Here is a 12,366-nt window from a genome sequence, read left to right as displayed (position 1 = left end):
GATCATTCCTCTAGCATCCTAGGTCCTTAGACACTTGGTATTCCATATTCAAGCAACCTCAACCAAATAACCAGATGCCAGTCCTGATCATTAGCCATAGGGTCAGCTACATTAGCCGACTCATCGTCAACTGCCGAGGGAAAGACAAATGCACAAGTTGCCGACCCTCCAGAAAAGAAATTGACCATATTAGATCGGAGGATTTGAAGAGCTATCTGATCGGTTTGCTTGGTTCTGAGTTCCCGAGGAAGGCGAATAAGTGCTTGACTGGTCAGAGCGCTCCAGTAATGAGGAAACACGTCCCCCCACTGACGACGCAGGCCAAACCAATAATCATCCCAGTGGCGGTTTGCGATTTGGTAGAGCCGAGCATGTGGCTGTGGCCCGGAGAAGGCCATGAGCCAGTTAAGGCGCTCCTGTGTCTCGCTGAGCAGCGTCATGTTCCTCGTTAAATTATATGTGTCTGCAACCATCTCGACCAGAGGTTCCACGATGGACTGCTCATAGCTTACTTCAGATTCAGGGAGATCCCGGCCATCGTTCACGAAACTCATGGTTGTATCGACAAGTTTGCTTCTGTACGTAGCGCTTTCGTTGTAACGTCCGAGTTTGTCAAGGCTCTGGCAAAGCTCTAGGATGGCTTGCGAAAAGAAGATGATTGGCGCTTCCTGCACCTTTCCGACTTCGAATGCTCTGTTTAGTAGTGTGACTGCTGTGTCAATATTTGTGCTATTGCCAAGCCATTTGTACCGGTCGTTGAAAAACATCACAAGCCATATGGCGTCGTATGGTCTCTGAGTCTGGGAGCATCCGGTGCAACGCCAAGTATTGCCTTCAGCGTCAAATAAAGAGGTGCTGGCAAACTCGATCCAGTTTTTCAACGGAATGTCCACTAGTTCAGATGGAATATATCCGTGCATAGCTGCCAATTGAAGAAGCGTAGGCATGGCAATTCGCTCCGAGCCATCCCCCCAGTCGTCCCATGTGCTTGACACAATCGTAGTGAGGTTGTCAGTGTCAATGGCAACAAATGCAGCATCGAGAGGGGCTGAACGCTCCACCGGTCGCTGATGTTCTAGCATATAATGGGCCCTCTCTCGCACAACGGTTTCAAGCGGCAAGTGAAATGAAACCTCAGTTCGGGAATCGCCAATATCGACGTTATAGGTGCCCGGAGAACTTGCACTCAGTGTGTAGCCATCCCTACTCCTCTTAATCTTTAAATTTGAAGATGATGAGTTCGGTTCAATTTTCGAGTCGAGAGTGATCGCTTGGCCTAAAGGTGCAGAGTATGCCGAGAAAGTTGCTGGAGGATTCGTGGCTTCAATGAAATCACTGGCGTCATCATAGAAACCAATTTCCCACTCCAGAACGTATGAATCTCCCGGGTCAATGTGGACCACTGGTTGACCACCAAAACCTTGAGGGTCCCTCTTTTCGTCTGTGACTTGAAGAACTATGTGTCCCCGGACGTCAGAGCTGGAAGATGTCTCCAGAGAATAACTCCATAAGTGGCCCTTTCGCACAATGAGACCTAGTGATCGGCCCTCGCCTGACATAGGCTCAGCTAAGGCCCATGCCCATGCACCGCCGGTGAAAATGTGGGCATTGACGGCAGATGTCAGAGACCAGAGGGCTGTGTCATATAGGTCGTTAAAGGGAGTCTGTATGTATATCCCTGTCGCCGCGATCCTTTCAGGAGATGTATTCTCGAAGGTGTACGTTTCCGTGAGGACCTGCCCAGGGGACCGTGTGATTTTCAGTTGTAGGCCATCATTGAGGGGGATGTTGTAAGGTCCACTAAAGTTGTTGTAAGGTATGTAGTCCAGATTCCAGGACGCCTCTCCAGAGTCGGTCGAGATAGTTCCTGCTCCCCATGCATGACTGCGGGTGTGGAATGTCGCTGTTGTTTGATTCAATAGGAACTCTCGTTCAGGATTAGCCCCATCAATGAATTGAACAATTGCGCTGGAATTCGAGTACAAGAGGGCATGTCCGGATGAGAAGTCATAAGAATGATTGGACGCCTCAGTAATGACACACATAGGAATAACGGCAAGGAAATATAGTAATAACCACATTTTGTACCTCTATGTAACCAAGTATAGGGCCTCCGATGTACCTTGTGATATTCGAAATATCTTCCTTATAAGGGTCTCTCACCCGAAACAGCTCGGACTCAATTAGACCGACGGCTTCCTGGCTTTCACTTTCAGAAGAGGGGGTGTGGAGGTTGGCAAATAGCCTCAACCGGGAATTCCGACTGTATCCACATTCCCCGGCTAATTAAATACTTGCCGAGTCAGACTGTATATTATACTTTCTGATTCAAGTACTGTCAAAAACAGAATAGGTTTAGTTTCCGCATCCAACTGTCAGAATATGGGCTGCCGTGCCTGTCATTGCCCGATTGAGCAGTAGTGTAGTATGTCATGATATTCTAAATTGTTGCGGGTCAGACTGATGCATTCCAGACACAAGAGACCAATGGAAGTGCTTCTAAATAGTACTATGGGCTATGACACAGAGACTAAAAGATATCCCTCTATTCGGCCAAACGTTGTCCCAAGCGAAGGCCGCAGGTGCATGCCGTCGCATGATATGATTCGTGGGCAGCCCTCCAGGTACGAGAGTACTTGAGTTCTAGCGGCACAAGTGCTGAATTATGGGGCTTGCCAGATCCGAGAGCTCCGGGCAACTGGCGAGTTGTCTAGTTGTGCAGAGGAGGCGACTGGTTACCGTCATTATTCTTGGATTTCAGGATCATCAGAGCCATGCTCACCAGCCAGTTGCCGAGGCCCAGTAAGAACTACGATTTTGCTAAGGTGACACAACTAGTCTTAATCCGATAGTAGAGCCAAGGATTATAATGGGCTGAATCTGTTGTATAGGCCTAGTTTTGGAGGATTCGTGGCTTCCCACCTGGCTTTCTACAACAACAAAACCAAGACTCCAGACCCACAAGCTTCATATGGCAATGATTGCGGGGTTTCCTTTCGGCATCAGTATACAAAGAAAGTCTAATCACTGGATCCAGTAGTTTAAAATTGTCTATTCCTGCTCAATACGAGATATTCCCGAAACAAGAGGTGGCTTGGTTGGCTCGGGAGCTTAATCGGTCCCTGTCTTTTGAGTGACTCCGCGATCCGCCAGCAGACACGCCTTTGTATCTAGTGGTAGGCCGGGTCATCAACCTAGAAGAATATGTTGCGAGAGGGCCAAGTATGGTACAATATTCGGCCATGGCGGAATCGGGATTCTTCGAATGGCTGCTGACACATCCACCGCTGTGTGTCTGGCTACAATGACAAGATAATGATGACACGGGAATACGAACAAGGGCGTCGTTAGATTAAAGTATCGCAATGCTTTCAAGTCTTGGCCTCGTACTGGTACTGCATGCGGCTTGATACTGGAGTTAGATGATATGAGCTTCTTGTAAAAAAAACCCAATCTATGAGATCTGGGTCACTTATTCGGAGTCACTTTTCGGGCTACAGTCAGCTGTTCTTGACTGTTGAGTTTCTCCACGAACTTAACGTCCAAAGTGTTACGGTTGGCATTCGGTCTGTGGCCCACGACTATACAACTTCTGTTAAAGGACCAGTAACATACCGATTATTGAAGGTTAGAGTATCGGGTGTCCGATGGCAAATAGAGTCTAGACTGTGCCGACTTCATTTGAACAGTAGTGTCTGGAAGCATTCGCTTTGATTCCCATTCTTCCTGCAAAGCTAGTAGTACGCAAGAGTAAGATATAAATAAAGTCCTCATCACCCACGAGACCCTCATTTGAACAGAATACATTGCTACTCATTCAAACTGGATCACACAGGAAAATTCTGGTGCGGAACTCCAACAACCCCTAGATCAATCACCATGCCTGACATCCGCGGCGCCACCCTCACCCCCTCAACTTCCAAGGCCGACTACCTTGAAGCCTTGAAGGAGGCTGTCGGCCCAGGAGGCCTGAGAACTCTCCCCCCTGATAGTGTCGATAGCCCCGAACTGCAGGATTTCCGTCGCTCCCTAGCCAATTCGCTTGCAACCGCACCCGGACGGTATACCTGTTCATCCGAGAAGCCTCTACCGGTGACCATCCGAGGCATCAACAACCGCGCCACGCTTCAAGGTGGATTTGGGGGAGTTATCCCACGCTGGAAACCCGACAATCCACCCCAAAGCATCAACTTCGCTGCATTCGAAAACGGGTACCCGCGCCCTGGTCTGGCGCTACTCGCCGCGAATGCGCTCAGAGACGCCGCAAATGACTGGAACGAGCTTGACCTGGGCGTGAAGTTCCAGTGGGTACAGGATATTGAGAAAGCATCCTTCGTTCTGTCCTATGCGGGGAACCAGGGGGATGTGCTCGCAGAGGCATTCTTCCCGAATGAGGATGACCTCAGTTATCTAAATGTGTATTCCTCTGCATTCCAACCGGGTACAGTGCAGTATTTGAGGAATATCTTCCTACATGAGCTCGGGCACGTATTGGGATTCAGACATGAGTTCGCGCCGGAGCTCGAGGATAACAAGGATGATTTTACTGTTCAATTTGGTCCTCGGAATCCGCTGTCGGTGATGGGTTATGAATTTCCACCACGGCTTCAGACAACTGATAGGGATAGTGCTGAGGCTTTCTATAAGTTTCCTGGAAGTCATCTTGGATGGAAGGAGGCGCGGGCTCCTAAGGAAAAGAGGAGGAAGTTGCCAATTAAGGATTGTACGGCCAGATGAGTTCATGGCCTGGAAATGGCGAAAAGTTGTTTCCTTTGTATCTATTCGGTAGTTATCCATAGTATGAATGCAATTGCCGATGATTCACTTGACTTATATATCATGGTGGTTCAATTTTTTTGTGCATTTTTGACTTTGGCATGGAGATGTCTGTACGCGGTGGCTGTCGGAAAGTATACTGAGCTAGTCCAGGAGACATATCTTGATGGTTCAAGTGTGGGTGGGCTTCGTTATTCCTTCCCTGTGTCTCTCCTATCCACACCGCTATCTGTGTCTCAGTAGGAAGCCTGGGAGCACCGAGTGCAAAGTACACTGTTTACCTCGCAATGGTACTTAAGATAATTTCCCTCTGCTACCGGAACTGCCGCCTCATCAGGTTGTATAGAAGTAGTAGGTATGGGTTCTCTGGCCTGTCATCCATGTGATAAAGAGTAAAGAGGCGATGTACTAGTGAATCGCCAACTGCATGCACCTATAGGAGCGTTTCGGGCGACGAAGGACACATAATGATCTCAACGTCTATCGACTAGCTCTGTTGGCTATCTCAATGTTATTCTGGGTATTGGGGTTGTCTTGGCGTGTCGCAGTAACACTCCGGAGGACGTGGATGCATCTACCCGTTGATAGTAGTTATTTTTAGCTTAGAAAACAGATTCTCGCAGACGTTATCTATGGGGGCTTCTAACAGATGTACATCAGAGCACGGATTATTTAGCGTCTCTTTTGGTGATCGATAAGAGACACGATCACGCGAGCGATATTTATAGAAAGTCCGGTTTCACTGTTATAGGTTAGTTTGACTCTCTGTAGCGTCTCCAGCCACGATGTCGCCATGCCGCGAGGCTAAATAGACATGAGCCAATGAGTAGGATGACAGACTATGATCATTATCATCAGCCGTTGAGATGAAGCTAATGATTGGTTTGAGCTCTAAATTGACTAGGTGCTATCCTGGATGCAGGTGAGCTATCCCTAGCCGCCGACCGATGTAGGTGTGGAGTCGAGACCCTCGTCATGATTCAGGGATATTGGAATCAGCGACTAAAAGAGAGATACTTGTTTCACAATGGCATCTCGATATTCTGGTGCACGGAATCTTGCAGAGTTGTGCAAAGTGGAGAAGATAAGCTGGTGGAGCAGCCGGCCGACCACCACGGTCGAGGCAGGTGTCACCCCAGTCCTTCCCATCCATCAACATTTTCATTGAGTTCCCTGTCAGACGTTTGTCAAAGATCTCTTTCACCGCATGAGAGCAGAAGATAGGGGGAAAGACCCACTATTTTGCACTCTCGTGCCCAAAACCCGGTTTTTGACACCCCCGCATGGGTAAGGGATGTGGCGAAGGGGGTTGTAACATCCAGAAGTTTCGACTGGCGCCCGCACTACCACTTACTTAACCTCATCCACAACCACCCACGGAATCTTCTACCCGTGTCTTCCCGCGACAACCCTTGAACCACAGGCGTATCAATGTCTTTGGTGCAGCACGTTTCTGCCATCAAAGGTGTAGATCGAGAGCCTGAACCCCAGGATGATAGCACCATTGCGACCGCCGTGACGGGTGAGCCATTGACTGCGATCCATCGCAAGATCAGCTACGACATCCTCCAGCCTCCACCCGCCCCGGTCGAGGTCGCTGGAACCCCTGCCTACAAGGTTTCAACGGCAAAGCGACTGGGTAAGTCAATTGAGTTTATTTAAATATGCAGGATCCTTCTGACTCGTTCTAGCCCAGGTTATCGTTACTATACTTGCGTGTTGGTTCGCGGCAGGCGTGGTCTTCGGTTTTGCTGCCTTGAAGCCGGTTTTAGTCGCAGAAGGTGTCTATCGAGATCTGTGTACAGCGGACGAATTACGCGATGGGGTAGAAGTTTGCTCCGAACAAGATCTAAGGTGGGTCTCTTAAGTCTGATCCAGTTGAGCTAGTATTGACTTTTCGCAGGTTGAACCTATTCTTTACCATCGGCTCCATCACAGCCAATGTGTCTGCCCTTCCGGTCGGCACTATCCTCGATCGCTATGGATCACGTATATGTGGCTTTGCGGGCTGCCTGCTCCTTGCGCTGGGTAGCTCGCTGATGGCATACTCCTTCTCCCAGCCACAGTTCGATGGCTATATGGCGGGGAATTTCTTCCTCGCACTGGGAGGTACATTTATCTTTGTACCTTCTTTCCAGATCGCGAACGCATTTCCCAAGTATGCAGGTACGATCGTTGCTCTGGTTACTGGCGCTTTCGATGCCTCGGCAGCAGTGTACCTGTTTTATCGTATTGTCTATGAGGCGACTGGTGGATCGTTTGACCCTAGAAAGTTCTTCTTGGGCTATACTATCGTACCTGGCCTCATCCTAGTTGCATTGATTACTCTCATGCCGTCTCGTGACTATCAGGGAACGCATGAACTCGAAGTGAAAATTGAAAAGGCGGAAGATGCTACCCGTGATATCCATGACTCGGACGACGACATCGAGAGCGACACGGAGCTACGACGTGTCCGGAGTGAGCGCGCTGAGCGGCGTCGAAACAAGATGCGCAAAATTGCCAAGGTACTGGGCGACGAAGACGAGCGGAAAGAACGGGAGCAACGAGAAGAGGATCGCCATGCTGCAAGCGCCGTCTGGGGGGCGCTCCACGGTCAGCCTGCCCACAAGCAGATGGCCACGCCGTGGTTCATCTTGATTACCTTGATGACAGTCTTGCAGATGTTGCGGATGAACTACTTCATTGCCACCATTCGCGCTCAGTACGCGTATATGCTCGACTCGGATGAACTAGCTGTTCAGATCAACAGCTTCTTCGATGTTGCTTTGCCTGTGGGCGGTATTATTTCCACGCCATTCGTGGGGCTCCTGCTTGATCACGTCAGTGTACCCGCTGTACTGGCTATAATTGTGGTTCTGACGACGGTGATTGGTATCCTTAACTCCATACCCGTCCTCTGGACCGGATATGTGACTGTCACGTTGTTTGTTTTGCTGCGACCACTCTACTACTCGGCCATGTCGTAAGTACACCCAGCCAATTTTATACTGAATAACTGCTTACTGTTTCAATTAGTGACTACGCAACGAAGGTATTCGGATTTGCCACTTTTGGCCGAGTCTATGGGACCATCATCTGCGTGTCGGGAATGGTCAACTTTGCCCAGTATGGGTTGGATGCGTTGACTCATGGCCCCTTTGACGGGAATCCCATTCCGATCAACAGTTTCTTCGCCGTAGCTGGCTTTGTGGTGGGAACTGCGCTGGTATCGTTTGTGTATGTGGCCGGGCGGCGGCTGCGGGCACGGGAGCAAGAACTGGAGGAGGATGAAGAACGACAGCGGTTGATTCGGGAGGAGAGTGAGGAAGAAGACTACGAAGATTGATTGCAGGGTTGTTAATACGTCTATGTCTCATAGTTCCTGATGGATACACAGTGGCGTATGGTGCACGGTGTACATGGCGCATGCTTATTCTTCCATGAGCTTGCAGCGGCTATAGCGGTAGATTGTGTTCATAGCGGGTACGATACTAATAGCCTATTATAATGAAAAGCACAAAAGTACAGCCTGCTCCACGGATTGAACTGCGAACTACTTTGACTAGAGGATCATACGATGGGGAAGCATGGTTCGATTAAGGTTTGGATCCGTCAGTATATTTCTGCTGCCTTGATGGCATGTAGGATGACATACTATCGCTTTCATTGCCAGGAAAAGAGTAACTATAGCAATAAACTTTTCTTGCAATACAATAATTTCGCTCTCTTTACTTTCTTTCTGCTTGCTTAATTCCTCTCTCATCTTCCACAACTACTTCGTTGTAGGTTTCAAGTATTTACAGTATCTCACCACTCTTGGCAAGCAGCAGACACATCCGCCTGACCAGATCAATCCACGTCAGATGTCCCCATCATCCTATTGATCAGATGGATTCACACCCATAATACTGTAGTACTTTGTGTAATCTTAATATTCCATGTCATAAGAATAAGTAGCCACAAGTATAATCTGCACCTCCAAATACCTGCTCCGTTCCTGCCCTGCCGGCGTCGTCATCATGACGTAGCCGTCCGGCGGCCCGCGCTCCACACCAACCATACAACTTCTACTCTACTAGTACTTACTTACTCTTACGCTTCATCCTCATTCTTTTTCTTTTGTGTACATTCCTAATTCTTAATATACATAGCTGCTAAAGCATCACTCCATCATGGCCTCCATATCCATCAACGCCCCCGGCGCAACCGGCTTCATCTACAACAACGCCAACCTAGGCACCGCCCGCGTATGCATCTCCGCCGAGACCCCCGACTTCGATACCGAGACGCTGCGCGCCTGGGCAGACGAGGGCTTCGATGTCGTCTATGCGCCGTACAACAATGGAGGGAAGGAGTACGAGGCACGGTTGAAGTCCGTGAAGGAGGGGTTGGGCGTGGGGGATAATTATGCTGTTATTGGTAAATACACCCATGGATTAGAAATGGGCGGTGGTTATATGCTAACATGATGGGTGGTAGCATTCGGTGATGCCGCTTCCTACTGCCTCGACTACTACCTCAAATCAACAAACTGCAGCCGTCTGGCCGCTCTCATTGCATACTACCCCACTACGATCCCCGATACGCGATCGCGATTCCCCTTTTCGGTGCGCGTGTTGACGCATCTTGCTGGAGATACAGTGGACGTGGTGACCATCCCTACGGTTATTGGATTGCAAGGGAAGAAACATCGCTCGACGAAGCAGATCACCCCCGGTATCGGGACGGGAGAGAGGCTGCAGATCGGGTGGCCGGCGTTTACGTATGAGTCGGCGCAGCCGGGGTTTGCGGAGCATGATCTGGAGGAGTTCGATCGGTTGGCGTCGGATTTGGCGTTTAGTCGTACGCTGCAGGTGCTGAGGAAGGCGTTTGGCAAGGATTTGGATTTGGAGAATAGGTGGGAGGAACAGCTTGAGGGTGAGCATACCTTTATACTCAATCAATACATGTTGGGCGTCAGATGCTAATTGTATCAGCGCGTTTCTTCTCCATGAATCTTAGTGGTACAATGGAGCCTTATGTCGGTCACCTCAACCCCACACTCACTTGTACACCAACCATGAGCGGTGGTATCGGAACCCATGCGCTGCGTCGCTTCTACGAGCAGAACTTCCTGCGCAAGTTGCCTCCGTCTATGCGTCTGCGGTTGATTTCTCGGACTGTTGGGGCGGATCGTATTGTTGATGAGCTGTATGCGACGTTTGAACATACCCAGGAGATACCCTGGATGCTACCTGGTGTTCCGCCGACGAATCGTCACGTGGAAATAGTCCTAGTCAGCATTGTCAGTCTGCGCGGGGGAAGGCTGTACTCGGAACACATGTACTGGGATCAAGCCAGTGTATTGGTGCAGGTCGGACTGCTGGATCCGAAGTACATACCAGAGGGAGCACCACAGGGCGTGGACCGCTTGCCAGTCATTGGACGCGAGGCAGCCAGACGCATCGTCGAGGAAGACCCCGAGGCCGAAGGCCGGGATTACCACAATCGGTTGATCCGGCGGGCAAAGGCTAAGCGGGGAAAGGATAAGCCGGTGGAGGAGTCGGGGACGGAGCTGGCGAAGAGTGATACGGAGAAGGTGGAGAGTAAGCCAGCTGGGGAGAGTAAGGGGAAGACGGTGCAGAGGGAGCAGAATGGTAATGGGGCGGATGCATTGGAGAATCATGGAGTGGAGGAGAATGAGAAAGATGGGGAGAAGAAGAATGGCGAGGATGCGAATGGCGAGGAAAAGAAGCCAGTTAATCCGGCTGCTGCCACGGTGGAGGACACGAAAAGCGATGAATGAGCGTGTGCGTACGTGCGTGTATACCCTGGATAGTATGATTGAGTGTTTTGTTGTGTATTTAGCTTGCATTGTTTGCTCACTTCGATGTCAATGGTATTATCATATCAATAGCATTCACCTTACCCCTACACTACATTAGTACTACTACTATATAACTTAATGATCATATATCACCACCCCTTCCAAGGAACCCACGTCTCCCGAACCACATCCTCCCCATCCACAACATAATACACGAAATGCTGCGCCGCCGTAATACACGCATGCTGACAATGCAACATGACCTTTTGTCCCACATGAAACACATCCTCCACTTTCTTCCCCTCACCCTCTGATTCTCCGTTCAATAATCCCAAAATCCCATGCTCCTGCGACATCCTCACCACCCCCCACTCGGGCTTGTCGACTAGCCTCCCGAATCCCGGTACCGCGCTCGTCTCCTTGGAGAGCGCCACCGTGCCGGCGTTAATCAGCGCCTCGTTGCGACGCGGATACACGCTGCATACTTCGGCTAGCACGCGGACAGCCAAGTCGGCCGGGGTGATTAGATCTGTGCTGAGTTGTTGGAGGTCGTTGGTTGGGTAATTTCCTATGCCAGTATCATTAGCATCGCAATATCCCACGGGGTCTGGACATGTAGGGGGAGGGGGTAGACCATACCAGCGTGAACTTCCACGTCCATATCCACGGCACTATTCACGTTTCTCTCTTCAGTTAGGTATTGTTTAACTTGTCGGACAACATGCGCCGTAGGAGTTGAGCCAATTGAGAGGATTATCTTCCTCTTCTTCTCCCCTTTACCCTCACTATTAATGAGCTTGACAGCCCGCAACACACCTCCAACCTCACTCCCCAACACCCTCCCCGCCTCTTCCTCGCCCTTTGAGGAATACGAATGCCCCGCGTGACAGTAGAATCCATACAATTCCACCGCGCTACTCCCCTCCACGGCGTTCACTAATTCCTCAAGCTCGGGCCCAGAATCTGGGGAATAGACGTCCACGCCTGCGCGACGCGATCCGACGTCTAACTTGATGAAGACCGGCCAGGGACGAACATCCGGGGTAGATTTATTGAATGCTTCGATGATGGGGATGTGTTGGGGTGAGTCGACCATTATGAGGATGTTGAGGGTGGGGTGGGATTGTCGTATGGAGTGTAGGTGAGGGAGGGCGGAGGGGTAGATTGGGAGGCCGTAGAGGGCCTTTATTTTCTCTTTTAGTGATGGGGTGGTATATTGGGGTTAGTGGGGAAGGGATGTACCTCGTTGAGGATACCCTCCTCTGCTAAGGGGAGCACGCCGCGGAGTTCGCTGAGGGTGGAAGCGATGAGGCCGCGGTGGAGGCCGTTGGCGAGTATGAGGCGGGTTATTTCGAGGGTCTATTTTGTTCGTGTTGGTTTGTGATTTTGGGTGAATGTGGTTGGGTAGAGAATGGAAGTGGCTAGTGGGGTACCTTTAATGTCTTTACATGGGGACGAAAGGATAGTCCTAGCTCTTGTACATCTTGTTGTAAGCGGTTGATGTTTTTCTCCAGCACGGGTTTGCTGAGGATCAAAGATGGGGTTGGGAGGTCGCTAGCTGGACGGCCGATGAAGGACGCGTGGGATTGGAGGGAGAAGTCCATTTCGGCAGTACTATTATAGTTGAAGATGTGAGAATTGGGTGCAATTGAGTGTATAGGAGCAGCTGTAGGTGGGTTGTGCCTGACTCTTATAAAGTTTTGGCTGGGGATGTGGATGGGATGTGGGGCCAACTTATCAGCTGCCGATAGGAAATCCGCATTAACTCCGCTCACTACAGCTGCTACGTGAACAAGGCAATT

At 50.2% G+C, this 12,366-nt stretch overlaps 5 protein-coding genes across 5 annotated transcripts; 3 read left to right on the top strand and 2 right to left on the bottom strand.

The window, feature by feature from the left end:
* Positions 1-26: 26 nt before the first annotated feature.
* Positions 27-2,081, bottom strand: BDQ94DRAFT_166469 (uncharacterized protein; the record flags this gene model as incomplete). Its single annotated transcript, XM_026770556.1, has 1 exon — positions 27-2,081. One exon carries the CDS (start codon positions 2,079-2,081, stop codon positions 27-29), a length of 2,055 nt encoding a protein of 684 aa, XP_026631297.1.
* Positions 2,082-3,879: 1,798 nt separating this feature from the next.
* On the top strand, positions 3,880-4,737 carry BDQ94DRAFT_166468 (uncharacterized protein; the record flags this gene model as incomplete). Its single annotated transcript, XM_026770555.1, has 1 exon — positions 3,880-4,737. One exon carries the CDS (start codon positions 3,880-3,882, stop codon positions 4,735-4,737), a length of 858 nt encoding a protein of 285 aa, XP_026631296.1.
* A 1,274-nt stretch (positions 4,738-6,011) lies between these two features.
* On the top strand, positions 6,012-8,690 carry BDQ94DRAFT_135962 (putative MFS transporter). Its single transcript, XM_026764787.1, has 4 exons — positions 6,012-6,415; positions 6,468-6,630; positions 6,680-7,741; positions 7,795-8,690. The coding sequence occupies exons 1-4, from the start codon at positions 6,208-6,210 to the stop codon at positions 8,102-8,104; spliced, it is 1,743 nt and encodes a 580-aa protein (XP_026631295.1). The 5' UTR covers positions 6,012-6,207; the 3' UTR covers positions 8,105-8,690.
* A 36-nt stretch (positions 8,691-8,726) lies between these two features.
* BDQ94DRAFT_75116 (dienelactone hydrolase) lies at positions 8,727-10,628 on the top strand. The gene is made up of 3 exons (XM_026776452.1): positions 8,727-9,177; positions 9,238-9,675; positions 9,735-10,628. Exons 1-3 carry the CDS (start codon positions 8,931-8,933, stop codon positions 10,541-10,543), a joined length of 1,494 nt encoding a protein of 497 aa, XP_026631294.1. The 5' UTR covers positions 8,727-8,930; the 3' UTR covers positions 10,544-10,628.
* Positions 10,629-12,225, bottom strand: BDQ94DRAFT_75112 (putative serine dehydratase domain-containing protein). Its single transcript, XM_026776451.1, has 4 exons — positions 11,998-12,225; positions 11,807-11,923; positions 11,204-11,747; positions 10,629-11,132 (listed from the first exon to the last, which is right to left on the bottom strand). Exons 1-4 carry the CDS (start codon positions 12,166-12,168, stop codon positions 10,714-10,716), a joined length of 1,251 nt encoding a protein of 416 aa, XP_026631293.1. The 5' UTR covers positions 12,169-12,225; the 3' UTR covers positions 10,629-10,713.
* Between the last annotated feature and the right edge of the window lie 141 nt (positions 12,226-12,366).

This window comes from Aspergillus welwitschiae (genome assembly GCF_003344945.1).
Source record: "Aspergillus welwitschiae strain CBS 139.54b unplaced genomic scaffold BDQ94scaffold_3, whole genome shotgun sequence".
NCBI lineage: Eukaryota > Fungi > Ascomycota > Eurotiomycetes > Eurotiales > Aspergillaceae > Aspergillus > Aspergillus welwitschiae.
The sequence above is the reverse complement of the archived record's forward strand: the minus strand, read 5'-3'. Positions and strand labels throughout refer to the sequence as shown.

Coding starts and splice junctions, on each gene's coding strand:
- BDQ94DRAFT_135962 (XM_026764787.1), top strand. CDS start 6,208: ATGTCTTTGGTGCAGCACGTTTCTGCCATCAAAGGTGTAGATCGAGAG. Junction 6,416..6,467: donor TTCAACGGCAAAGCGACTGG/GTAAGTCAATTG, acceptor GACTCGTTCTAG/CCCAGGTTATCGTTACTATA. Junction 6,631..6,679: donor TGCTCCGAACAAGATCTAAG/GTGGGTCTCTTA, acceptor GACTTTTCGCAG/GTTGAACCTATTCTTTACCA.
- BDQ94DRAFT_75116 (XM_026776452.1), top strand. CDS start 8,931: ATGGCCTCCATATCCATCAACGCCCCCGGCGCAACCGGCTTCATCTAC. Junction 9,178..9,237: donor GGATAATTATGCTGTTATTG/GTAAATACACCC, acceptor GATGGGTGGTAG/CATTCGGTGATGCCGCTTCC. Junction 9,676..9,734: donor GTGGGAGGAACAGCTTGAGG/GTGAGCATACCT, acceptor TAATTGTATCAG/CGCGTTTCTTCTCCATGAAT.
- BDQ94DRAFT_75112 (XM_026776451.1), bottom strand. CDS start 12,168: ATGGACTTCTCCCTCCAATCCCACGCGTCCTTCATCGGCCGTCCAGCT. Junction 11,924..11,997: donor CCCATGTAAAGACATTAAAG/GTACCCCACTAG, acceptor CGAACAAAATAG/ACCCTCGAAATAACCCGCCT. Junction 11,133..11,203: donor GGACGTGGAAGTTCACGCTG/GTATGGTCTACC, acceptor ATACTGGCATAG/GAAATTACCCAACCAACGAC.